This window comes from Gymnodraco acuticeps, unplaced genomic scaffold (assembly GCF_902827175.1).
Source record: "Gymnodraco acuticeps unplaced genomic scaffold, fGymAcu1.1, whole genome shotgun sequence".
Lineage (NCBI taxonomy): Eukaryota > Metazoa > Chordata > Actinopteri > Perciformes > Bathydraconidae > Gymnodraco > Gymnodraco acuticeps.
The window spans coordinates 1-24,794 of record NW_022989785.1 but is presented as its reverse complement, the minus strand read 5'-3'; the positions used below and the strand labels follow the sequence as shown (position 1 = coordinate 24,794).

The 24,794-nt window shown below is 42.0% G+C and overlaps 2 protein-coding genes across 9 annotated transcripts; one reads left to right on the top strand and one right to left on the bottom strand.

Annotated features, from left to right (window-relative positions):
* Positions 1-1,722: 1,722 nt before the first annotated feature.
* yipf2 (Yip1 domain family, member 2) lies at positions 1,723-12,259 on the bottom strand. 8 transcript variants are annotated; one of them, XM_034221365.1, is made up of 10 exons: positions 12,011-12,259; positions 11,737-11,802; positions 10,036-10,120; positions 9,292-9,449; positions 9,127-9,207; positions 8,892-8,979; positions 5,274-5,390; positions 5,009-5,175; positions 3,646-3,828; positions 1,723-3,555 (listed from the first exon to the last, which is right to left on the bottom strand). In XM_034221365.1, the coding sequence occupies exons 2-10, from the start codon at positions 11,752-11,754 to the stop codon at positions 3,466-3,468; spliced, it is 987 nt and encodes a 328-aa protein (XP_034077256.1). In that variant the 5' UTR covers positions 11,755-11,802; positions 12,011-12,259; the 3' UTR covers positions 1,723-3,465. The 8 variants fall into 8 exon arrangements, with proteins under 8 accessions (XP_034077256.1, XP_034077278.1, XP_034077266.1 ...); XM_034221387.1 differs by having other exon boundaries at positions 10,054-10,120; XM_034221375.1 differs by having other exon boundaries at positions 11,915-12,248.
* A 155-nt stretch (positions 12,260-12,414) lies between these two features.
* On the top strand, positions 12,415-16,647 carry timm29 (translocase of inner mitochondrial membrane 29). Its single transcript, XM_034221430.1, has 2 exons — positions 12,415-12,696; positions 15,696-16,647. The coding sequence occupies exons 1-2, from the start codon at positions 12,591-12,593 to the stop codon at positions 16,367-16,369; spliced, it is 780 nt and encodes a 259-aa protein (XP_034077321.1). The 5' UTR covers positions 12,415-12,590; the 3' UTR covers positions 16,370-16,647.
* Positions 16,648-24,794: the final 8,147 nt, after the last annotated feature.

Below are 24,794 nucleotides of genomic sequence, written 5' to 3'. Positions count from 1 at the left end.
TAAGAGAAGAGAAAAAAGGAAAGAAAAATTGTTATAATGGATGATGTAACATTAATGACAGACATAATGAGGTCCTTGGCACTCAGACTCTAGAGGGGTCATTTTGTGATCATGGGGCATCACCCTTACAGCATCAGGACAATATCATAGGAGTCAGACACTGGAAGTGTGCTGGAGGCGTTGACTGGGACTGATGGAAGGAGGAGGCTGATGAGACTGAAGAATCTGCGAGGAACGAACTAGCGGCTGAGAAATAATCATATATTAAAAGACAGCAGCATCATAAGAGGCCAACAAGAGTTACAAAGTGTGTCACTTTGGTGAAGGATATTTGTGACCAGCTATCCAGGCCAGTCTCTAAAGACTTTCCAAGGTGTAAAATGCTGCTGCCGGAGTACTGACTGGAAGTATTGCTGATATCATGTGCACCATCCTCTTAAAAATACTCTTTCCAACAATATAAGTCTCAGGAAGAAAGGTTTTTTAACGCTTATTCAAAATAGCTCAGGAGCGGACATTGACAGAGGATTACTGGAAAAGTACACAGTAAGTACTTCATATACTTGTGGGGGTAGTTTCAGTAGTACTGAGTCCAACAGGATCAATCTTACGAAGAACTAATGGCAACAAAAAATAATTCCCTCATCAAACTTAGCAAAGTGGCTTGATTTTGTTCTCAGCAGGGGACTTTGACAGAGGATTTCTCACAAAGTACACAGTCAAATTACTTCAATGTATCATTAGTAGTAGGCTAACTAATACAAAGTCAAACATGATCAATTTCATTAAGAACAAATGGTAACATTTTATTTGTATCAAATACAAATACTATGGAGGGGACTTAGAGGATTACTAACAAAGTACACAGTAAAAGTACTTCATTTTATTTCTGGTAGAAGTCAAACTAGTACCGAGTCCAACAGTGTCAGTTTTCTTAAGAAGTTGTGGTAAAAAATGAAGAGCAGATTTGAAAAAACAAACTCGAGAGACGGCTGAGTGACCACAGTGCAGAATCGCTGTATAGTTTAAATCTCCTAACAATGTTGTCCATTTTAGACACAGGCTTATTATATTTACAGGCAGCCCTTAATAACATTCGTTTTCGGGGCTCAAAGTGTGTCTTGGCCGTTTTCGTTGTGATCGCTAAATGTCCCTTGTTTATAATAATCACCGTTCCTTCAACATGAGTGATTACAAGTGTGATTTCAGCATACGAGTGCTTTTGTTTTGTAATCACTTCCGTGAGTTTCGTCTGCGCTCTTATTTTGTAAGGTAACTTCCGGTAGCAGAATATGAAAAAACGGTAGTTTTTCTGTTGATTTTATTTTTTGTTTTGAGAAGTAGAAAATGAAAATCATCCCGTTTTTTAAGTTTAGTAAATCCCTTTTTGACCATGATAAAGAAAAACGCCTTGTATTTCAATTTTGGTTTTTCTATTTTAAAACGAAATCAAATATCCAGTCGTTTTTTGTTTTTGAATATCCTTTTGTGAAAAGAAAATCCAATGACCAAAACATACACTGACCACGGACCATGTTCTTAGTTAACTTGTGAGGCTTACAACGTGCACTTTTACGTTAAACTAGTTTGATGAAATGCTGATGTAGGTGGAAACATGTGTTATTTGAGACTTCCCATTGGCTCTCCAGTACAAAAGGAAACGTACTAACCAATCAGAACTCAGGATTGTCTTATTGTCAAATTAATTAAATTAAGATGAAATACTGGATAAAGCACAACGTTTATTAACAACAAAAATCCCTAAACAGCATCACAGTAGGGAATAAATAGTTCTGCAAACATAAACACATTTCTCAATTTACAATTAATCCTAACTGCAATAACATCACAAAAACTCATTTTGTAAGTGAAGGTTCCTTACAGGTTGGAGAGGGGTGCATCACTCTTAGATAATTGAAACGTTCTTAACCCTGCACCATCTGATTATTTATTAGATAGAAACTATTAACAGGACATGTCATTTATTCACTAAGAGAGAATAGTTTTCAGCCCTGCTAGTAGGTTTGTGGCTAACTGAGCTAATGTCAAAGTCAGCAGCCATGCTAGTAGCTCTGTGACTAACTGAGTTAGCTCAAATAATGTTAGCAGCAGCTTACCATAAATGAAAAAGGCTAACTTACTATGTTGCTATGTTCATCTTAATTAGCATGCTAACATTGGCTAATTAGCAATTAACACAAAATACAGCTGAAGCTAATGCACTAAGTAGTTTTAAAGGTATTTGGTCAGAAAAACAAATTATTTTAAATAATTGCTTTTGGCTGGGTTTACTTTCATGGGTTTACCCAAGTATACAGCAGCGCAAAAAAAACGTAGCGTTCAGGCATAGCTTCTAGCCTTGCAGTCTCATCATTTAACTAGCCCGGATTGGCGGATTATCTAATTTGCTCAGTTAAAATGTGTCGAATTGATTGGATGTAAATGCCATTGTTGGTTGTCTTGCAGCCATTTGTTTTTTTTAACACTTTTTTTTATACACGAGGGAGGTGGCAATAATGTCAGAAACTCCTGGTATCTAAAACTCAAAATTACTTGGTAGCCTATAGTTACAGTTTGAATGATATGTGTATAAAGTTTCAATAGGGAAATTAATGATAGCTGAATTCCATTTAGCTACTTTAGCTTTAGGCTTCTGGATCGATAGAACAAAGCTATCATTAATGTTATCAGAAAAACCTGTGTATTTCCTAGTATGATAATACCCCCTAGTATTGTTTTCACAATATTCTCGGATTTATCCAGCAAATAATATTTCAGACCTCCTACTACAAAATCATAATTTTGGGCTTGGAAAATGTTGAACGAGCCTTTTCTCAAATTATTTGTAATCCTTTGTAAACTAAACCACTACAAAAATAAATGTGTAATCCCCTGCTTCATGAAATGATCAAATAATCATGGTGGCAGTTCTCTGTCCTCACCAATGTTAGTTTCAACAGCTTTGGTGACATTTTTTGTAAAACTGGGTTCTTTATCATAGCTTTTTTTTACGAGATCCTATTGTTGCCAACAATAATAATATTAACACGTACTGATGGATACCTTGTTGTCTCTTTGATAACTCGTAAGAAGTAATGATTGCTGGCTGCATGGTTTTCTGATTGTAACTGGTTTGGATATTTTTCCCTTCTGCTGATGAGTAATTCTAACTAATTCTTCTAAATAATAACTTTGTGTGAATCTTCGGGGAAATCACAATGTTATGTGGACTAATACGTTGCACCACATCCTGAAACATCACAGTAAAAATGTAGAAATATTGCAGTGTCCCAGTAGACCCAACTCAGGATAAATGAGACAAACAACCACACTCCTGTCCCAGCGCTTAATCACGCTACTATAGAACATATCACTTAACCCTCCTGCTTCTACATATTTTATAGCTGCATGTGATTCCAAACAACAGGCACTTCCTTAATTTCCTCGCTGCCAGCACCCTTTTGGTTAGTGGGCTTTCGTGGCAATTGTCATGTTAATCGTGGGGGTAATAGGCGCCGCTGATGGAACATGGACTTCGGTCTGAAAGAAGTACATCTGAAAGAAAACATAAACATTTATTGTTATCATTATGTAATATTATTCTGTCTAGGTTAAATGTGTAAGCCGTATAAAGCCGTCACTCACCTTACAGCCGACAGCCAGCAGCGTATGCAAAACCACTATGGTCACCACTGTAGCCACTGCCATCACCTTGGTGTCCTCGCGCACAACCGGCCAGAAAGTGAGGACCAGAACTGAGCCAGAGATCACCATGGCAATTAGGATCAGTGTCCAGCGCAACCATTCAAAGGGAATGATCCACAGAACCTGGAGAAGACAGCACATTGCAATCATCCTGTGACTGAGTTTTGATTATCTCGCCAGCTTTTGGACTGATCTACTTCACGTTTGGCATGTGTGTTGTTGAGGACTCGTGGTAATGCAGTTACCTCGCCTGCCTGGCCAACAGAAAGCCTGGCTATGTTCGCTAACGTTTGCTCTTGGTCAAAATGGCCTAGAGACTTTGTTTTTCAGGTTAACTTATATAGGTCAAAATATTCACTACTTTGGTTAATTTTGCCTTTACTTGATAACTAGTTGCATACACTTTGTTACATGTTTATTAGTCAAGGCACAGATGTTGACTCGTTAACTTGAGTTAAGCACTTATGTGCACTAAATAAATATTGACAAGTGAGTTTTGGTCACTAGTTTAACTGGTTGAACATACATGTCAACTAGCAGGTAATTTTGTTGTTAGAAAGCTGAACACCACAATTAGTCACACACAAATAAAATAGGCCAATAATATTGAACCGGTGTTCTACAGCCGCTCACTAGTACTGGGCAACACTTAACTAGTTAAAGGAAAAACCCAACATGTTGGAGCCAGACGAGTGAGACAAAAATGTATTTTGCTAGTCAACTAGTGAGAAAAATATCATGGTCACTATTTAACTAGTGACAATCTTTTTTACTTTACTTGCTATCTAGTAAGATACAGTTTGTGTAACCAGTAGGGTACAACAACTAGTGTACAACCCAGTTTGAAAAAGGAAAATAACACTGCTCACCTAATGTACTGATAAAATAATTCATATTTTTCTTAATCTGTCCAAGCATTTCCTGAGATTCTGCACATCATTATTTTTAATTCTACCCAGGTATCCAGCCCTCTTGTCTTTGTGTTTCTCATGAACGTCAAACAATGGAGCAGATCAGACAGTTGAGTGACACTCTTTTCAATATCACTTCGACACGATACAGTACATTACATTACATTTAGCTGACGCTTTTATCCAAAGCGACTTACAATAAGTGCATTCGACCAAGAATATACAAACTTGAAGAAAACAGAATCATATAAGTACATCAGGTTTCATAGAGGTTTTCACTACTTTCTACAGTTGCTGTGGTGCATTCTACACTACATTCTACAGTAAACCAAGAAGTAATCCTGAACAAGCACTGAACCTGCTAGTAAAACTTTAAAAGGTAATAGACTTACCGAGGTCGGGATGTAAATGAAGAGGGAGTAGCCGTAGACACACACAGTCTCCAGGAATGAATAGCCTCCGATCTGCCTCTCAGCCCCTTGCCGCCAGGTCAGGAAACCCCATAAACCAACGGGCACCAACCAGGCATACATGAAGATCACGAGTGCAGCTATCGTCACTGTTAGCAAAAATCAGGGCAAAGACTCCAGGCTCAGCATGACTGAATACAAGAAGGCAAAAACTACTGAGGTCAATGTAAGCTTGTTGAGGACTGACCTCTGTGGAACTGAGGTCTGTAGTGGTACGAAGGGTTCCCCTTCTCACTGAGGAAGCTGGACAGGTTTCCGCCGATCGCTACTGAGAACACGAGGGTCACACAAATCCAGAACGGACCTATAAACAAACACAACTGTTCATGAAGATTTTCTGTAATATTGTAAATCTCATCAAACAATCTTCCTCCAGCCTAAATCTGAGTCCCGAACTTGGCCCTTTAAAGCTGTAAGAAACAAAAAGATGTTTGGAAGATGTTCTGTGCCTTTTGATTTTTATTAGCATATAAGGTTGTTGTTGTGTTTTGTCCAAAATAAAAAAGCCACTGGGTTGTACTCTTTGCCTCAGTATATTTCCCAACAAATGCGGAGATCTTAATTACGTTGCATCACTTCATATTTATTTGCGATCCAGGGTTTGAGCAGCAGGCTAATGGTAAACTGCACAGTGTCATCTTTGAGCTGTATGCTAACGGCGACTAAACCGGCTCCCCCACCTGGCCTCGGTATTGTGTGGCAGGTGATGGAGACACCCAGCAGGACTAAATACAAAACCTGTCAAAGAGCGGATGAGCTCCTCGTGAGCCAACGGCCATCTCCTGCAGCCGATGCTGGCGCCAACGTATTGACCTCTGTCTTTCCTTGGAGTCCTGCCAGCGGAGGCCAAGTGTGGTTCCTGCAGCTTGGGCAACGCTGGAGCCCTCATTCCAAGTGCAATGGAGAGGACACTTCATCGCGGTGTCGTAAAGGCGCCGGGGAAACAACACGGCAGAGCGACAGTCTACGAGTTATAAGCTCCAGTCAGATTGGCGTAACACGGAGCGCCACGGGTCCTCTGCGTCAGTGGGAGAGGTCATCGTGCCCCAATGGTCATCTACCACCCCGCCTCAAGCCAGGCAGCCCCTGGCCAGTTAGGTTCTGACCCGCCACGTCTATTGCTTCGATGGGGTGGTCGCAGCAAGCATGGACGTTACAATCTCACCTACCAATCAAAGAAAAACTCTAAACCAGGGATGGGGAACCTTTTTCCTCTCAAGGGCTATTTGCATTTTTTCAACATCCTCCGAGGGCTATACAAATTATTTACCTCTGACGGGCAACACAGAGTTCTCTCACTGCACTCAAGGATGTGCAGCGTGAACTTCAGAGGACAGCTCGATCCTGTGCTAACCAGTACTGGAACAAGCTCTGCGATGACATGACAGGCTTCAGACACTGGTAACCTGCGGGAACTGTACAGGGGCCTAAACAAGGCTATTGGGCCGAGAGCAAAGAAGGTGTGTCCGCTGAAGTCTGCAGAAGGAGCACTGATCACTGACACAGGGCAGCAGATGTCACCATGGGTTGAGCACTACTCGGAGCTCTATGGCAAACCAAGGAGCATCAGCCACGTGGCTTTGGCCTCAACCCCCAGCTTTGACGTCAATGCTGAGCTGGACAACTTGCCAACCAAGGCAGAGCTAGTGAACGCGCTGAAGCACACTGCTAAGGGCAAAGCTGCGGGCACGGACGGCATCCCGGCTGACCTGCTCATTTGTGACAGCTGCTTACTGCCACACATGCACAAGCTGCTCCGTCAATGCTGGCAAGCGGGCGCTTTCCCATCAGACGCCAAGATAATCACGCTTTACAAGAACAAAAGCGACAAAAGGGGACTGTAACAACTACCGTGGCATTTCGCTACTGAGCATGCTTGGCAAGGTCTTCTCCAGAATTCTGCAGGTGCGGAAAAGAAACTGGCCGCTCGCGTATACCCAGAGTCACAGTGCGGGTTTCGAAGTGGCCGATCAACAACAGACATGGTCTTCATGGTGCGCCAGGTGCAAGAAAAGTGCAGAGAGCAAAACAAACAACTGCACATGGCGTTTGTCGACCTGACGAAGGAGTTCAACATGGTGAGTCGGGAAGGACTGTTCGCCACCTTGCAGAAACTGGGCTGCCCACCGACACTGCTCGGGCTGGTCAAATTGCTTCACGAGGACATGTCAGCAACGGTTTTCTTTGAAGGATCTACTTCAGACAGCTTCGCCGTTCACAGTGGAGTCAAGCAAGACTGCGTGTTAGCGCCCATGCTCTTCGGCATCTTCCCGCACCAAGCGGGAAGCGCAGCGTCACCGGTAATGGTGAACGAGCATGTGCTGGAGACTGTTGACCAGTTCACGTATCTTGGTTCAACAATCAGCAGTGACCTGTCGTTAGTTAAGGAGATCCAGACTCGTATCGGCAAAGCCGCAATGTCTTTCAGTCGTTTGCGCGCAAGAGCCTGGAGCAACAAATACCTCACCGAGCGCACTAAGACACGTATCTACCAATGTTGCGTGGTCAGCGTCCTGCTGTATGGTTCCGAGGCGTGGTCAACTTACGCGCAGCACGAAAGAGAGCTAAATGCTTTTCACATGCGGTGCCTGCGCAACATCCTCGGGATCACATAGCGGGACAAGGTCACGAACGAGGCGGTGCTGGCGCGCACGGGCAGCAAGTCAATATTCCAAACACTGAAGGTCAGGAGGCTGCGGTGGCTCGGTCACCTTCGCAGAATGCCAGATGGCCGCCTGCCAAAGGACATCGTATACAGCGAGCTGAGCGCTGGTTCCAGAGGCAGAGGACGACCACTGTTGCGCTTCAAGGATGTCGTAAAGCGTGACATGAAGGCCCTGGACATTGCGACGGACAACTGGGAGAGGCTGGCGGAGGACCGGACGAAGTGGCGCCAGCAGCTGCGCGAAGGTGGTGACAGACTTGACAAAGACTGGATTTGTGGACTTGCTCAAAAACGTGGACATACTGGATCTCTCGGATTGCACTGTCCAATTTCTTGTAGATTTTCTTGCCAATATATAATATATGCTAACGATAAACTGTTATGTTGTCTCTGAGTTGTATGCTAACGGTAAACTACACCGTTTCATCTTTGAGCTATATGCTAACGGTAAACTGAAGTGTTGTCTTTGAGGTGTATGCTAACGGTAGGCTATACTACATATGATTGTGCTTGAGCAATATGCTAATGGTAAACTACACTATGGTTTCTTTGAGCTGTATGCTAATGGTAAACTACACTATATGGTCTTTGAGCTGTATGCCAACAGAAAACTACACTGTGTGGTCTTTGAGCTGTATGCTAACGGTAAACTACAGTGTTGACTTTTAGGTGTATGCTAACGGTATACTACACATGGTTGTGCTTGAGCAGTATGCTAATGGTAAACTACATTGTGTTGTACTTCAGCTATTTGCTAAATGGTACACTACACTATGGTTTCTTTGAGCTGTATGCTAACGATAAACTACAAGTGTTTTTTCTGAGCTGTATGCTAACAGTAAACTACACTGTGTTGTTTTTGAGCTGTATGCTAACGGTAAACTACACTGTGTTGTCTTTGAGCTGCAGCAACTATGCAGTGTCGTGGTCAGTGTTTTCTTCCTGCAACAGTAGAGAGTCATTCCAAGGTTCAAAATCCAAACTAACTTTGATCCATTTTTTATTTGAAATAGTGTCACTCCTAACCTCAATCATTGTAGCCTATGACTATTAAAATAGCAAAAAAACATCTAAAACAGGGCCTTCATAGTCCAGACATCTTAAAGAATTATAAAAGAGAAATATAAAATAACACATTACCATACAGATCTGGGTTGCTCCTAAGGTTGTGTTTGATAAAGTTTCTTCCAGGTAATGGCATCAGTGACCCCTTCACTCTGTCCAGGACCTACATCACATGATAGGGCGTAAAGCAAAAACAAAAGTAATTTTTATGACAGAATATGTACATGTTTTAGTTAATCTTGGTTTACCTTGACAAAATCACCATAATCATAGACATGTAAGTGTTTTTGCAGAGAGGTGGGTCTCATACCTGCACTGTGTCAACATTGAAGAAGGACTGATAGTACTCAAAGGTCCAGAAGCCACCCGTTGGTTTCTGTCCTCCTAACAGCTGGAAGCACATCAAGACATCGAACATCAAATATCTGCAGCAGCCCATGTCATCGTGTCATGACTCAACGGAAACTTTACTCACCTCTGAACTCTCCTCCTCACCCTCCTCCTCTGAGAGGTCTAGCTTCACATCCTCCCCTCCTCCCCCTCCTGCTGCTGTAGTGCTGGTGTTTGAGGCAGACATACTGAGGGTGGAGGCCCCGGGGTCTGCAGACAACAGCTCTGCTGCTTCGTCAAACTCTACAAACATGCATCAACACACAGGTATTGAGTGATACTTGTGAGGGTACACATTACTAATCTAATTTAAAAAATAGTCCAAACTATTTGGAAAATGGATAATGTAAATTGGAGTTCTTAAGCAGTCAAATAAATGTTAGATATGACCAATGTGCCACTAGAGTTCACTATAACTGATTCGATTGGATTACATGTTACATTAAGGAGCATTTTAAGTGTGTTTAAGGTATAACACACAAGTTAAAGATATGACAAAACATTTAAAATGGGAAAACATATATATATATATATACACATATTAACAGTAGAACATATTTATATCTATGGAGTATCTAAATAATACTCACATAAAATACACATACTTATTTAGAGTACTCTTCAATCTACTAAATCTACTAAAAATGTATATATTTATAAACAAACATGTGCAAATAAGTTGCTGTATTTTTTTTAATAAAGAATTGAATGGCAGTGAAGCGGTTTGAGCACACTATGCGCAAATTGTGCAGGGTAAAAAACAAAAAAAGGGTGACAATAAATCTACTGCAGAACTGAGGTGCTTCTAATTCAAATCATGTGTCCTTGCTTCTCGTGTATGTCTCACTGCGCCCCTGACTGTTCAGAGGAGACGACCCCCCCTTAGCCGGAGTCTTTTTACATCCAGAGAGAGCCTATAGTAAGAAACACATTGTCAACTCATTTCAATTCAGTCATATGATGACACTGTTCTTTGTGCATTTGGTACAAGATTTGTTTTCATTTAAGAAATGCATACTTTTACACTTAACAAAATTGCCCCCAAACATTCCTTAACATGTTGGGAGGCAAGCTTGGTTTAAAGGTTGCATTAGGAAGGATTATAATAGCAAAGCCATACATGCAGGCACGTGCACACATAGACATCAAAGTGGGCTTGAGCCCTTGCCCTTTTTCTTCCTCCAGAGAAAGTGCCCTTTTTATGGGGTGCTTTTTTTTTTCTCCAATAAATGAATATATATCTAGCCTACTGCTGTTTGCGCACAGTTTCCCTTCCAAAAAGATATTGATTGAATACAAAATAAAAATATCAGGTCAGGAGATTAGACTGTGAAGTTTCGATGCTCTCTCTACCCTCCTTCCCTCCCTCCCTCCACGTCTCGCGCACAGCGGTGCGGACATCGGCAGTCACTTCAGACAGACAGGTAGCAGCACCTCCACCCTAACTGTCACTTCAGACAGACAGGTAGCAGCACCTCCCACTTTACTGTGCCATGTTATGCCGGCTTTTCTTGGCTTGTTTGAAGGTGAGTGGTGATGAACAAATGACTAAACTGCCAGTGCCTCGAGTTTACAGCTAATTAGCCAAAAGACAAAAATAGTTAACTAAGGTAGGCTACTAGCTAATGGATAAGCTAGCTCAAGGTTTAGCTAAGGCAATGTATCATGACATTCAGGCTAATGTAGCCAACTGTACTTAAGAGGAGACACTACAGGTGAATACAGTAAAATGTGTATCTAATAACGTCATCACAATCGCCACATTGATATGCAAATTAGGTGTTAACTAGTACACTAGTAATAAAGTAGTCTACTATCTTATCTCTTATCTTAATTAAAATGCGCTAATTTTCATGCAGTTACCAAGGCATTGCAGGTGAAAAGGATAAAAAACAAAAACAAATCACCTCACAACTTCCCCAGATAGTTACTTACATCAAGTCAGTATTTTCCCCTGAAATGTTATTTTAGTTTAAATATGCAGATTAGCTTTAAATCTAGGCTATAGATGAATTCAGACATGGTAGTAAAGCAAACACTATTTATATGTGTTTTTTGGAACTTTTCTTTCCATTAGAGTGAAAGAAAACATGGAACCAAAATAGACCAAAATAACAAAATGTACAAGTACATGAAAACACGATCTTTTTGCCTGTAATGTCCTTAAACAGTAACTTCATAATTTTGATTGTTGGCTGCTCATTTAATAACTATTAATTGTACTAGTTTGTTGTCTGCTCTTGTGCGTAGTGAATACTAAAGAAGGCCATTGTCTCTGTGTTAGCTGATTATTTAGTAGAATTCTGTTGAGTATTAAACAATTGCGTGAGTGTGAGGGTATTAGAATAAATTGGTCAGTAAGTCAGAGATGTGCAACTATATTTAACCTTTTGATTTAAAACATTTTTTTATAAATTATGATGGGAAGTGCCCTTTTTCCCACTTGAGCTCCCGCCCCCCAAAATGTCTATGCACGTCCCTGCATACATGTGCCAATCTGAGTAAGATTAATTTACATTTCAGCCTTTACCTTGGAATTGCAGATCATTAGGACTGGCCATTGCTTCAGTGATCAAACAGCAACCTCATACAAGACCTAGGAGAAGACACAGGTAAGACACGTTTACATACTAGGGATTCCTTTCCGTCAGTCAAACATAAGGTATTATACATCAATCATCTGTCCATTAGCCAATATTCAACCTTACCAAGCAATCTCTTTAAAGTATAGATTCGAATGTTAAGAAATAATGTTTACATTATAGTTGTTCCTTGGCTTTGTGCTGAGAACAGGTGAAACCCACCTGTGCTCCTCGGCAGCAGGATGTCCTGTGTGACAGCTGATCTGGGCTAACGCTCGGCTACATTCACACAACACTGATGTTTCTCATTTGTTTGAATATTTTACAGAAGCCAGATTAAATATATCAACCCCAGTACACGTAGGTTAAATAAACGGATAGAAAATAATCACACACTGCTAGCGTCTGTCTTTGTAGCGAGTTCACAGTCAGTCTGTTAGCTTCCGGTACACGTCACCACGTAAACAAAGCTGTCACGTGACCCATTTGAGTCTTTCTAAAAGGAGGTTTGTTGATTTAAATGTATAATACTGTGTAATATGTAGTTGAGTGATATATTAGATTCAATAAAATATCAATAAACGTTTGTTTCTAACACAATTACACGATCTATTAAAAATATGAAAGCCTATGGTGACAGAAAGCGGAACGTTTGCGAGGTAGAGTTTTCTGTCGGAAGATGAAAATGATTCACCTTGAGGGGCGCCATTTTGGCTCCGGCATGTGAGCTGTCTTCCTGAGTATCAGCATGTTTGCTCTGCCTGAAGGTGACTGACTGCACTCGGGACTGAATTACTCTAGAATGGCTTCGTGGCGTGTATTGAGGAGGACGCTGTGCACGGCGGCGGAGGCAGCAGCGGCTCCGGTCCCCGGCAGCAGATGGGAGAGACTGAAGAAGAGTAAAGTTGGTGAGAAACTCAATATGCTAATGCTAGCTATTGGAACGTTAGCTAGTGTAATGTAAGCTTAAGGTTAATTCAACGTTCAGGTGATGGGGACACCACTATGTATCTCTCGATTTACAGGTTAAAGTTATATTCCATACTACACAGTTCACTTGTCATGTGTTTTGAGAAGCGACACACCACAAGACAGGTTTTGTCATGTGTTTTAGATGCCATTGTAACTAGCACATATAAACTAACATCTGCAGATGCTAGCTGAAATATGTTTGACATAGTGTCGCTTTTCCTAGTCATGCCTTGGCTGTTTTCACACCACACATTAGCTGATAGTGTTTGCATAGCTTCGGTCCACTGAACAATCATTACATCTTGCCTTATCAAATATAAAATATATTTTAGTTGTTAATGATTAGCTCCTCCATCACAGAGGATGCTGAGAAACCTTTTGTGGGACACGGCATCCTTGTTGAAAACGTGACATTATTAATAAACATAGGCAGTCATAAATACAGCCATATATAAAATATATATATATATATATATATATATATATATATATATGACTTGTAATCCTGGGGGAAACAGTTATTGTTGAGCACTGACACCTAAAGTCTATTTTTGTAATATACTGTGCATTGGATTTAAAGGACAATCCTGAATGTTATACTTTATACTTTTCCATGAAGTAATTAGTACTTAAAATACAAAGCGCTGATGCTACCCAATCCCCTATTGTGATGTGTGTGTTGAGGACACCAAGGCTCTTCTTATTTCACTATTTAGTGCGGTCAAAAAAACTAAGCGAATTACCTCAAAGTTAGAGATGAACAAATAATACAGTCACAACAAAGTTGTCATATTATTTATATTTTTAAACCCATAGACAAAAGCAAGTATAACAGAATTACACAATCTTCAGCTGAAGAGGGCTGAGTCCAGGCGTCAGAAAAAAAGGGTGCAAGAAACCAATACTGCATACAATACACACACACTAAAACAGGAGCAGGGGGTGAGAAAGAAGTGTACTTTTACATTTGTCTCAGGGGTGCTTTACAGTTTGTACAGCATCAGCACACTCTATCCTTAGACCCTTGCAAAGCACAAGGAAGAACTCCCAAAGAAACCCCACAATGTATGGGGAACATTGGCACATTTGTCTCGCAACATAATCTTGCACTACTTTATTCTACTCTGTTTCTTCTTGCACTATTTTTTATTTAAACATTTGTATTGTTGTATGTATTTTATATATATTATGTTGCATTAGGGCTGCACGGTATTGAAAAAAATCATCGCGATTTCCCCCCCCCCCTGCGGTATATATTGCGTTTTTTTTAACCTGTTAAACCCCAAAGTCCCGACGGGTACTTTACTTTTTTTTTTTTCACGACAGTGTCTCAGGGGATCTTAATATTTAAGAACCTATTAATGTGTTATACCAGATTAACGGAAATAATCTCAGCTAACTGACGATACAAACAATCTTTACCAAAACAAAACACAAGTCTCATAAGAAGCATCTAAATGACCCCTGAGCGAAAAATGCTAACGCACTTTGGCACAGAACTCAAGATAAAAGTACCCTTATTACTTATCGTAGCTGCACTTACAAGATATCCGATTAAAGCTGAGGTTCCACAGATTATTTAGGTATATAGTATCATCACTGAGTGATCTGAACTCGGACAGGGGAAGCAAACACAGACATCACAACACGTACCTTTACGGAGCTTCTAGGGAGATGTCTCACCATAGCTGTCAATCTGATCAAAAGACGTGTTCAATGGCATTAAAACGAGAAAGAAAAAACGCGGCTGAATCGGTTAATCCATAGGTTTTTAACGTCTCTGTATAAAAAAAATGATTTAATTTATAATCCATAATTCCATTTGTATGTAAATATCGCAGAGCAAAAGTTTGCTGCTAATGGTAGCCACCAGAGTGGCTGCTGCTTCCGGTCTTGGCTATGCGGAAGTCTCACACACACATTACCAAATAAGGACTGTGTGATTTCCCCTCGATTCCATTGGCTCTGACGGTCAGAAAGAGATGTCACATGTCAAAATCCAGCAAGGTGGGCCAGAGATATGGAAAATCCACCCAAATGGCCCCAAAAGAGGTTTTCTTTTGTGCTAAATCTGTCTAAAAAGGTCAAATATCAGGGAAAGTTCTACACACACCAACACATGAACAAATAAGGAGTGAGAGTGACGACGCGTAGCCAAATCCGGAAGCTGCATACCACCAAGGTGGCTACCATTAGCAGCTAACTTTTGTGCTCCGATTTTTACATAAAAATGGAATTATGGATTATAAACAATTGCTTCAAAGCCACAGATACATTATCAACCTATGGATCAACCGATTCAGCCGCGTTTTTTCTTTCTCGTTTTAATGCCATTGAACACGTCTTTTGATCAGATTGACAGCTACGGTGAGACGATCTCCCGTAAAAGCTCCGTAAAAGGTACGTGTTGTGATGTCTGTGTTTGCTTCCCCTGTTGCGAGATCGGATCGCTTAGATACTATACTTAAATAATCTGTGGAGTCTCAGCTTTAATCGGATATATTGTATGTGCAGTTTCGATAAGTAATAAGGGTATCTTTATTTTGAATTCTGTGCTAAAGTGCGTTAGCATTTTTAAAAAAAATGAATAAAACCGCACGTCCCTGCGGTGTGAATACTGCGCATACCGCGGTTATCGCCATGACACGGTATATCGTTCAGCCCTATGTTGCATTGTTGGAGAAGCTTGGTATTTAAGATTTACATTGCCATAACTACACTATAGCTACGGTGCATACGACAATAAAACCTTTGAATCTTTGAATTTGAAATCCCTCTCCCAGGACGGACAGACATGCAATAGATGTTGTGTGTACAGTGTAAACAAGGATAATAAAATAACAGCATCCAAATGACAAAAATAATTATGTAAATGACAAAATACTTCCTGGTGCTGACAACAAATATTAAAAGTGCTGGTTCCTTCCCTCTGTAGGTATGTGGTGCCGCGGCCTTTTCACTGACTACAAGGAGGCGTGTCGGGAAGTGGTGGTGGGATCGTGGGAGCGACCAATCAAAGCCTCCATATACGCCTCTCTGCTGGGCGGGACCTGGGCCTGTTTCTACACCCGACCCGACCAGCAGGCCTTCGAAGCCACCCTTCTGGATTGCTCTGGCCAGCTGGGCCTGCTGTCGCCCTGGATCCGCAACGGGACCTCGGACGGACACGTACAGAGTCTGGGGAAGCTCCGTAACGAGGGCCGGCTCCGTGTCCTCAGCCTGGGGATCCTCGCTCTGGCTTACCAAGCCGACTACGACCCCGACGCCACACTGTACGAAGCCCAGTGCTCCAATCTGTCCGTCCCCTGGAGGGAGCTCCATGAACGCGTGCTCGATGTGGGCTTCGTGGGCAGGTGGTGGGTGCTGCAATCAAAGATGAAGGACTATGATGTGAACGAGGAACAGTTCAAAGACCTGCCAGCAGACATGCAGGCGACATCTGCACCCAGTGTACAGGAGGTGGAGACGAGCGAGAGGCTGCACAAAGAGTCGTGGTTGCCACTGACAGTGGAGGAGGAGGAGGAGGAGGAGACGGAGACAAATGTAACGGACAGAAAAGAGGAGGAGAGCCAAATACAAGCCCTGAAAGAGGAACAGATTGAAGCATGAGTGCTGGAAACAGAACTGTACCACGGTAGTTATTCTCATTTTTTGTCAAAAAACCCTTTTTAGTTTGCTCCTTTCATCTACGGACTCTCCAAGCTGTTTACTGCAACTACAAACGACCAAGGAAAAGGAAACATCCACAGCTTGTTCCCGTCAAAGTAAAAGCACCCCTTCCACATCCTCAGTTTTTTTGTATTTATTCCCAACAATTTATTTTATCATAAAAAGTTATGGAAGTCCTTTTTACCATGTGTCAATAAATCAAGTCAGTTATCACCTCATTTCTTATCCTTTTTATCCGACTTGTATCACAACTCCAATAACACATTTAAAGAGACTTCGTACTAAGATATAAATAACATATAATGCCTATTGGTCCATGTTGGGGAATAATTTCCAAGGCCCATAACTTTGACCCAGTGTATCAGTTCAAACTGTCCTGACTGAGCACACGCACCTGTAACCTTGGCTGCTGTGCTCTGTGTTCTGTCTCCCTGTTCCTGCCTGTTGGCGTCAGCTGATAGAGGTGTTATGGTTCTATGTTCCTGCCTGTTGGCGTCAGCTGATAGAGGTGTTATGGTTCTATGTTAGTGTCTGTTGGATCAGCTGATAGATGTGTTATCATTCTATCTTGTTGAGATCAATGTTGATTATTCTCTCTGAACTAGCTAAATACACGGGTCTTGAGGGGCTCGACGCTTGTGAACTGTCAACAGGAGGGCGGGGGGAGCCTCGCTGCGGGGAAGCAGTGTGTGGACCTGTCAGCGCAACTCACATGATGCCGAATTTAACAAACAAATTTAAATAATTGGTTTGAACGGCGAAAGAACGAGATCGCGGATACAAGCGGCCGAGATGGGTTTTCTCCGCAGGGTGGCTGGTGTCTCCCTTAGGGATAAGGTGAGAAGTTCGGTCATCAGGGAGGGACTCGGAGTTGAGCCGCTCCTCCTTCGCGTCGAAAGGAGCCAGTTGAGGTGGTTCGGGCACCTAGTTAGGATGCTACCTGGGCGCCTCCCTAGGGAGGTGTTCCAGGCACGTCCAGCTGGGAAGAGACCAAGGGGTAGACCTAGGACCAGGTGGAGGGATTATATCTCTTCGCTGGCCTGGGAGCGCCTTGGGATCCCCCAGTCAGAGCTGGTTGATGTCGCCAGGGAAAAGAAAGTTTGGGGCTCTCTGCTGGAACTGCTACCCCCGCGACCCGACCACGGATAAGCGGGAGAAGATGGATGGATGGATGGATGGATGGTTTGAACGGCATAATAATAAGGACGATCGCCAGTTCTGTGATTCTCCAGAGCACACATGTTATGATATGAGGGTCTTTCCTCCGTGGTGAAAACGATCAGCACCACGGACGAAAGCGGCAGAAAGTCACCTGGAGTTAAAGAGAGCGGGGCTGCGCTGCGTGCATGGCTTCCTTCTGCAGGTAACGGGGAGACGCGCTCTGGCGGCGGTCTCGTTCAGGATCCGAAAATAAAATTTAAATATTTTTCACACTTAATCCACTAATTCCTAGTGTGCCACTGGTTACGGTGCAGCGTGCCAATGGTGGCACGCGTGCCAGGGGAATGCCGACCCCTGGTCTATTGTGATTCATATAACTATCCTTTTATCACCACTGGCCTACGCTCATGTATGTGTATCATATCTTGTAATCTGAAAAGAGCAAAGCTTTCATAGTGACATAGAACCAAGTATAATAAAATACCATATAAGTTATAAACCTTTATTTGATACTAAGAAAAAACAAGTACACTAACAGAGTATGTACATAACTAGCTATGTGCAGTAATAACATGTTATATTTTTGGTTCATCTTAATTATGTAAACTTGTTGTGCCGCAACACACAACAGAAGTAAGCGTTGTAATTTCAGGTACAGTATGTCACTTTTGTAGATTCACATCCCGCAGGACTACTTCCACAGAAACTAACCCTTCCCTTGCACATAGAATCTCAACTGGGTCAAAGATGACTCATGATGTCACTAATCTGGCTCATCGGGCTATCACATGATGTGATTTGAAGGAAGTCAGGTCAGGGGCCAGCCTGCGGGTGATTTTCTATGGTGATAGCCAGTGGATGGAGTGGAGAGTGTGGTTTCAGGACTTAACCACCAGAGGGTGCTCTAGTGCAAAACATTTCTGAGCCCAGCACTGTTCATCAGAATCAGGATTATTGCCAGGTACGTTTACACATGGAAGGAATATGCTTTGGTGTATGATGGGGCAAACACCAACAACATAAAAAAACAAGTTGTAAGAGAAGGTAAAAAATATAACAATTATATAAAAAAAGTATTTGTACTGGATGCTGATTATAAACCACAATTTAAATGATAATTATTTCTATTTTCGGGGCTGCCCGGACAATTCTCCCTATATAATGGAAATCTACTGAATCTGAGTTCTGGACTTCGAGTCGTGGCTGAACCTGTCTCTGCGGTCCTGCCAGACTCTCACCATACTACTTCCCTGATGGCTCCCTCAGGATTGCTGACATACTCGTGGATTCATCTTCTTATTATAGACACATGCATTTCCTAACATTTGGACTACCTATGTTGTAAAATGTATTATCTCTTCAATTTACACACAGCATCTATTGCACGTCTGTCCGTCCTGGGAGAGGGATCCCTCCTCTGTTGCTCTCCCTGAGGTTTCTCCCATGTTCCCTTTAAACTGTGGGTTTCTCCGGAAGTTTTTCCTTGTACGATGTGAGGGTCTAAGGACAGAGGGTGTCGTATTGTCATACTGATATTCTGTACACACTGTGACGACCACTGAGACAAATGTAACATTTGTGATATTGGGCTATATAAATAAACATTGATTGATTGATTGAATAATATATAATACATTAACCATGCTTTACCTGAACCTCATCATGACACTAGAGAGGATGGCAGGATTTCCCGTGTTCAGTGAATGCAATTATGTAAAAGATTATTTCCAAGGCACAACTTCATGTGATCATTACAGTTATAAAAAATAAGAGAATAAATGATAAACAGGTATGAAATACTATGTGACAGCACCAAAAGAAAATCTCTGGCGCCGCCACTGTGGGCTAAGCCCCTAATGTTTCCAGGTCCAGGAAACGCCCCTGGTGTTACGTTAATTGGCCATGGTGCAGTGGAACAGTCCGTGACAGAAGATGCTCCTCATGGTGACCAACTTGCATGTCAAATATAAACAATTAAAACACTTTTTACTTTATTTGCTAACATTGTGTTGATTATATTATTTCTCTTGTAATGGTCAAAGCAATTTGTAAAATCATAAACTGTTCTAAATAACAGTCATTTAACACTCAAGGCGTGTCCTTCAACATGCAAGCAACCCTTTACTGAAACCTATTAAGCTTGGCAGAGGAAGTGAAAAATCAAATGGCAGGATACGACATCATCAAGCCATGTGCTACTGCCATATGTAGACCAAAAGGTATGTCCTCTCTGCAATTTTCTTTCAAGCCAAGGGTTGTTAACAGTCAACGGCCTGTTATATGATAACAATTAGACAAATTAATTTCAAAGATATCTTTAGTTAAATATCTATGCTTCTTTCTTGCCTTGAAAGTAGCATTACATTCTGCAGCTAGCATTCATTATTGATGTAAAAGCTAATATTAGCATTGATTTGCAACCCTGTTACTGTAGAGGAAACTTCTGTGTAGCAATGCATGAGAGTCACCGACTCAGGAAGGAGACACGGTAGAGCAGGAGCTTTGATGTCAAACCACTGATGATTTATTTGGAGTTTCGGCCGGAGCATTCACATCACAATCACAGCAGTCAACGGTGAGACTGCACGGGTGGGTTGCCACGTCAATTCTGGAGCGCCTCTCTCTTGCTAGCCCATTTAACTGGTTTCACAGAGAGTAATCAACATATTTTGATAAGATAGCTTTAGACAGTTGGGCACACTGAGTTACCTGCTTCCGCCACTTATGGCCTCGAATATGTCATACCCTGGAGTCCACAAACAATAAAGAAGGAAGTGTCCCAGTGCACCCACAACAAAGACCATCTGTGACCTAGTGTTGACCGGTCACAGAATGGGAACAATAACATTATGGCTGAAGCAGCCTATGTCCTTAAAGGAGATAAACAGACGTCAGGGTTGGTCCTGTACGTCATATCTAGGAGTCTAGGACAATTATTTCCCTAACAGTTACTATATTCAGGGTAGTTTCAGTTTGAGGTGTTGCATTCCCTGCGGTACAATGAAAATGTTTTAAATGTATAACTGTATTTTCCCAGCATATGAATGACCTTTTCTGTTATTGGCACCAGGTAGCCTATGCATGTCAAGGTTGCAACAATTAACCCTTTTTCTTAAGTAGAAATTAAAAGGTTCATTTTTCAAAAGTTTTGATGTCTAAATGTCCTCCAATTCTGGAATGACCCAAATATAGTTAGGGATAGTTTATTCCTGCTCACCTTTCGTGCTGCGGCTCTTTCTCCTAGGATGGCAGGACGGTGTCGTGCAGGAAACACAGTGAACCCAGTCAGCTGAGAGCTAAGACTTCAGGATTTTGTTGTGCCAGTGGGAACTTCTTCAAGATTCTGCAAGGTAAATCAGAAGCTGTACTTTTAAAAGTGAATCATTGCTACTCTTCTTGCAAAAACTATGTTCTTGAAGAACACTCCTTTGGTAAAGTAGCAAGCGCTGTCCACCTTCCTGCATCCCCAGAGGAAGCAACTTCTTGAGCTGACTATTGGTGTTTAGAAATCCACTGTAGATTTCCTCATGGGGCTGAAGAGCCATCTGTTGTTCAGAGCTTCAGACAGTGGATGGACTGTTGTGAGACTGAGTCTGTCAGCTCTGCTCAGTAGGGATCATGAGGCAGCCATGACTACTGTTGGATTCTCCAGGTGAGTAGCACTTGTTTTTAAGAAAAGTTGACCATCACAGTCAAGCACATTGTCTACATACGTTGGCACCTCTTACATTAACCATGAATTACAACAGCTGTAGTTCTTTGACTATTACAAATATTTGGTGTTCACCTGCACTTCTATGCCACTTTCCTGTAGACAAAACAAACACACACTCAGAATATTTTGTGAATATTATAAATCTTTTATGTTTAAATTCTTTTTTTTTATGTTGGCATGACAGATTACATAGCTATTGCAAATAATTTAAATGAATACTACTGTTTTTGTATAGTTTTGCATATATTAATATTCGTGGGCCTATGCTGTGATATGACTGGTGATAGTGCCGTAATGCACCTTTCAATGTGTATGACTGAAAAGAGTTTAACTACGGCTACGCTATGCTAGTAGGATGCTAGAAGTCTGCAGGCTTGGATCAGAACTAGTTTTTTTGCCGTTTAGTCATATCATTTGCAGTGTTAAGGTATAAAAACGTACTTTTGAATAATCAAGCCGGTAGTGTATAGTGTCCGACAGGAGAGAACGCGTTACAGCAGCCCAAAACACTTCCATTACGAGAAATGCACTGACATTTGAGAAAACGATCCAAATATAAAAACAAAAATGTGCCAAAACACATGCAGGTAAAGAAACATCTTCACCAACTTGAAAAAACATGCGCACCAAACATCACCATCGACGGCTTCCGCATACCATTCGCTGCCCAAGTGAAAAGCCTCGGTGTCATTCTGGACGGCTCCCTCTCATTCGCACCACACATAAAAAACATCACCCGTACCGCCTTCTTTCATCTTCGGAACATCTCCAGACTCCGCTCATCTCTGTCCCAACCCAGCACTGAAATCCTGGTCCACTCATTCGTCACATCCCGGATTGATTAATGCAATGCACTTCTGACTGGCCTTCCCATCAAGCTCCTCAATAGACTGCAAATAATCCAGAACTCTGCTGCCCGGATCATCACCCGCACCAACTCATCCGACCACATCACCCCCATTCTCACTCAGCTACACTGGCTTCCTGTACGCTACCGTATTGACTACAAAAAACTTCTACTCACTTATAAAGCTCTCCATAACCTTGCCCCCATCTACATCACCGACCTCCTTCAGGAGTACACCCCCTCCCGCACCCTCAGCTCTTCGTCCGTTGGACGTCTCACCGTCCCAAGCTCTCGCCTCAAAACCATGGGTGCTCGAGCTTTCAGCTGCTCGGCTCCCAGACTCTGGAACTCCCTGCCACTACATATCCGACAGTCTGATTCCATAACAACATTCAAAACCCAACTCAAAACCCACCTGTTCAAACTGGCATTTTCTTTATAAACTGTACCCTGTGTCCTTTTGTGTCCTTTTGTAGTCAATTTCCTGTTGTTTGTCTTGTCTTACCCCGGCTGATACTTCACTAAATCCACTGTTTTAATTGTTCCCTATATTGCCCCTATGTCCTGTAAGGTGTCCTTGGGTGTTATGAAAGGCGTCCACCAAAATAAAGGTATTATTATTATTATTATTATAAACAAAATGCTGCACCCAGACACCAGGGGACAGTAGAGAGTGACGCACACAGCTGAGACTGAAGTGTTTGATGACGTTCGAGGATCATAAAGTTGGCCAACTGTCACTGTTGGGACTGTTAGCCTTTTTCATATTTGTGTTTTTTTCAGGCATATTTCAAATTAGTATGTTAGCTACGTTAGCTAGCTTGCTTACAGCAGATCTGCAATAATATCGGAAGGATACAAATAAGCCAAGAAAACATTTAAGGCACGTTTCCAGTGACAGTTGGCCTACTCTAAAATCCCATAACGTCAACAGTTGCTCCAGTCCCAGCTGCATGTGCATCACTTTTTAGTGTCCCTGTTTCCTGTTGAGCTTCTTGCAGCATTTTGGTATTTGGCAGCGTTTAGTTAATGCAACGCTTTTAGTAAAAAGCTGCGCTTGCTTAATCAAGTTGCTGAAGATGTTTCGTCATTCACATTTGTTTTGGCACATTTGTGTTTTTATATTTGCATCGTTTGGAAATGTGTAAAGTGTTTGCACCTGTCGGCCACCGTAGTAAGATGTCCTTTGGATGGAATCACCTACTGCGAGCTATAATTTACTTTGAATAGACACTCTTTCGTGTTTTACCTGCCTGGCTTCATAAAAGATTCAGAATTCTATGGAACAGTCAAAGCTGAGATATACTTGCAAACTAAGTAGCCTAGGAACTTGGAACATTTTTAAGACTGCCACTATACATCAACACACACACAAAGTGCAAGGGTCAATTGTTTTTGTCGGCTATTGCTTTTCTTTCTTATAAATTGAACCTTACTCTCCTTATTTGCAGTTGAGATTAAAATGAATGGTGCAATGGAAGATGGGTGTGATAAGGGCCCTGGAAGTAGGGGGTAGAAAGTGATGCAGGGACAATTGCTCCCCCCCCCACCTTACAGCCTAAAAAGCATTATGACCTCAACTTAGCTATTCGTTGCTGTCAAACATACTATTAACATAAATAATTAATGTCTTAAACATAAAAGAAAACATTTTTCTCAGATTACGTCCTCTGCTTCAATGGAATGATAAACTAAAATTCATATTTAGCTTATGCTTTGCTATGTTACCACAGCTATTTTCAGAGTAAGTATGTGAAAATGTCCAAACGGCTGAATACATGCTGCTTTGTCTCTGTCGCATCCCTCTTGTGATGCATCCTTTCAAGCTTCCTCTGTGTGCATCTCCCTCAATCTTTGCTCTATGACCTCTATCGACCCCTGCGCTCCCATCCATCCTGCCCCCTCCTCCACTCAGACAGAGAGTCTGTCGTCCAGCGGGGTCAGCGAGGGCGCTCACTGTCAGGTGGTGTTTTTAAAACGTTGGAATGGACAGGGGAAGGGACATCACCTGGTCATCTTCAGAGAATAATCTCCTACATTTTCACATTCCTATTCATCTTTAAAGGTCCTGCAATTTCCTCTGACTGGAATCTAAACTCTTGTATCCTGTATGGAAATCTGGATGTTTTTGGACAAAATAAGGGAACGTATATATATATATGACATATCTCGGTTACTTGCACTTGAACACAGCAAGCTTGTGATGTGACACTTTGCAAGAGAGGGCACCCACTTTCTGCCAGCTGCTATCAAGTGAGATGTTAGGAGAGCTGGTGAAGTACACTGACGCTGTCGTTCAATGCTTCTTAACCTCCACTACGCACACTAAACCCGGGAAGGAGGTGATGGAGGAGTCTGAAAAAAAAAAGGAAGGGGGTAGGGATGTCTGTCTGGCCACCATGCTGACCTCATTGACCACAGCAGGACCAGGCTCGTATGCACACACACACACACACACACACACACACACACACACACACACACACACACTACACACACACACCCACACACACACACCACAGCACACACGCACACACACAACACACACACCACACACACACACACCACACACATCACACACACACACACACACACACACACACACACACACAACACACACACACACACACACACACCCACAC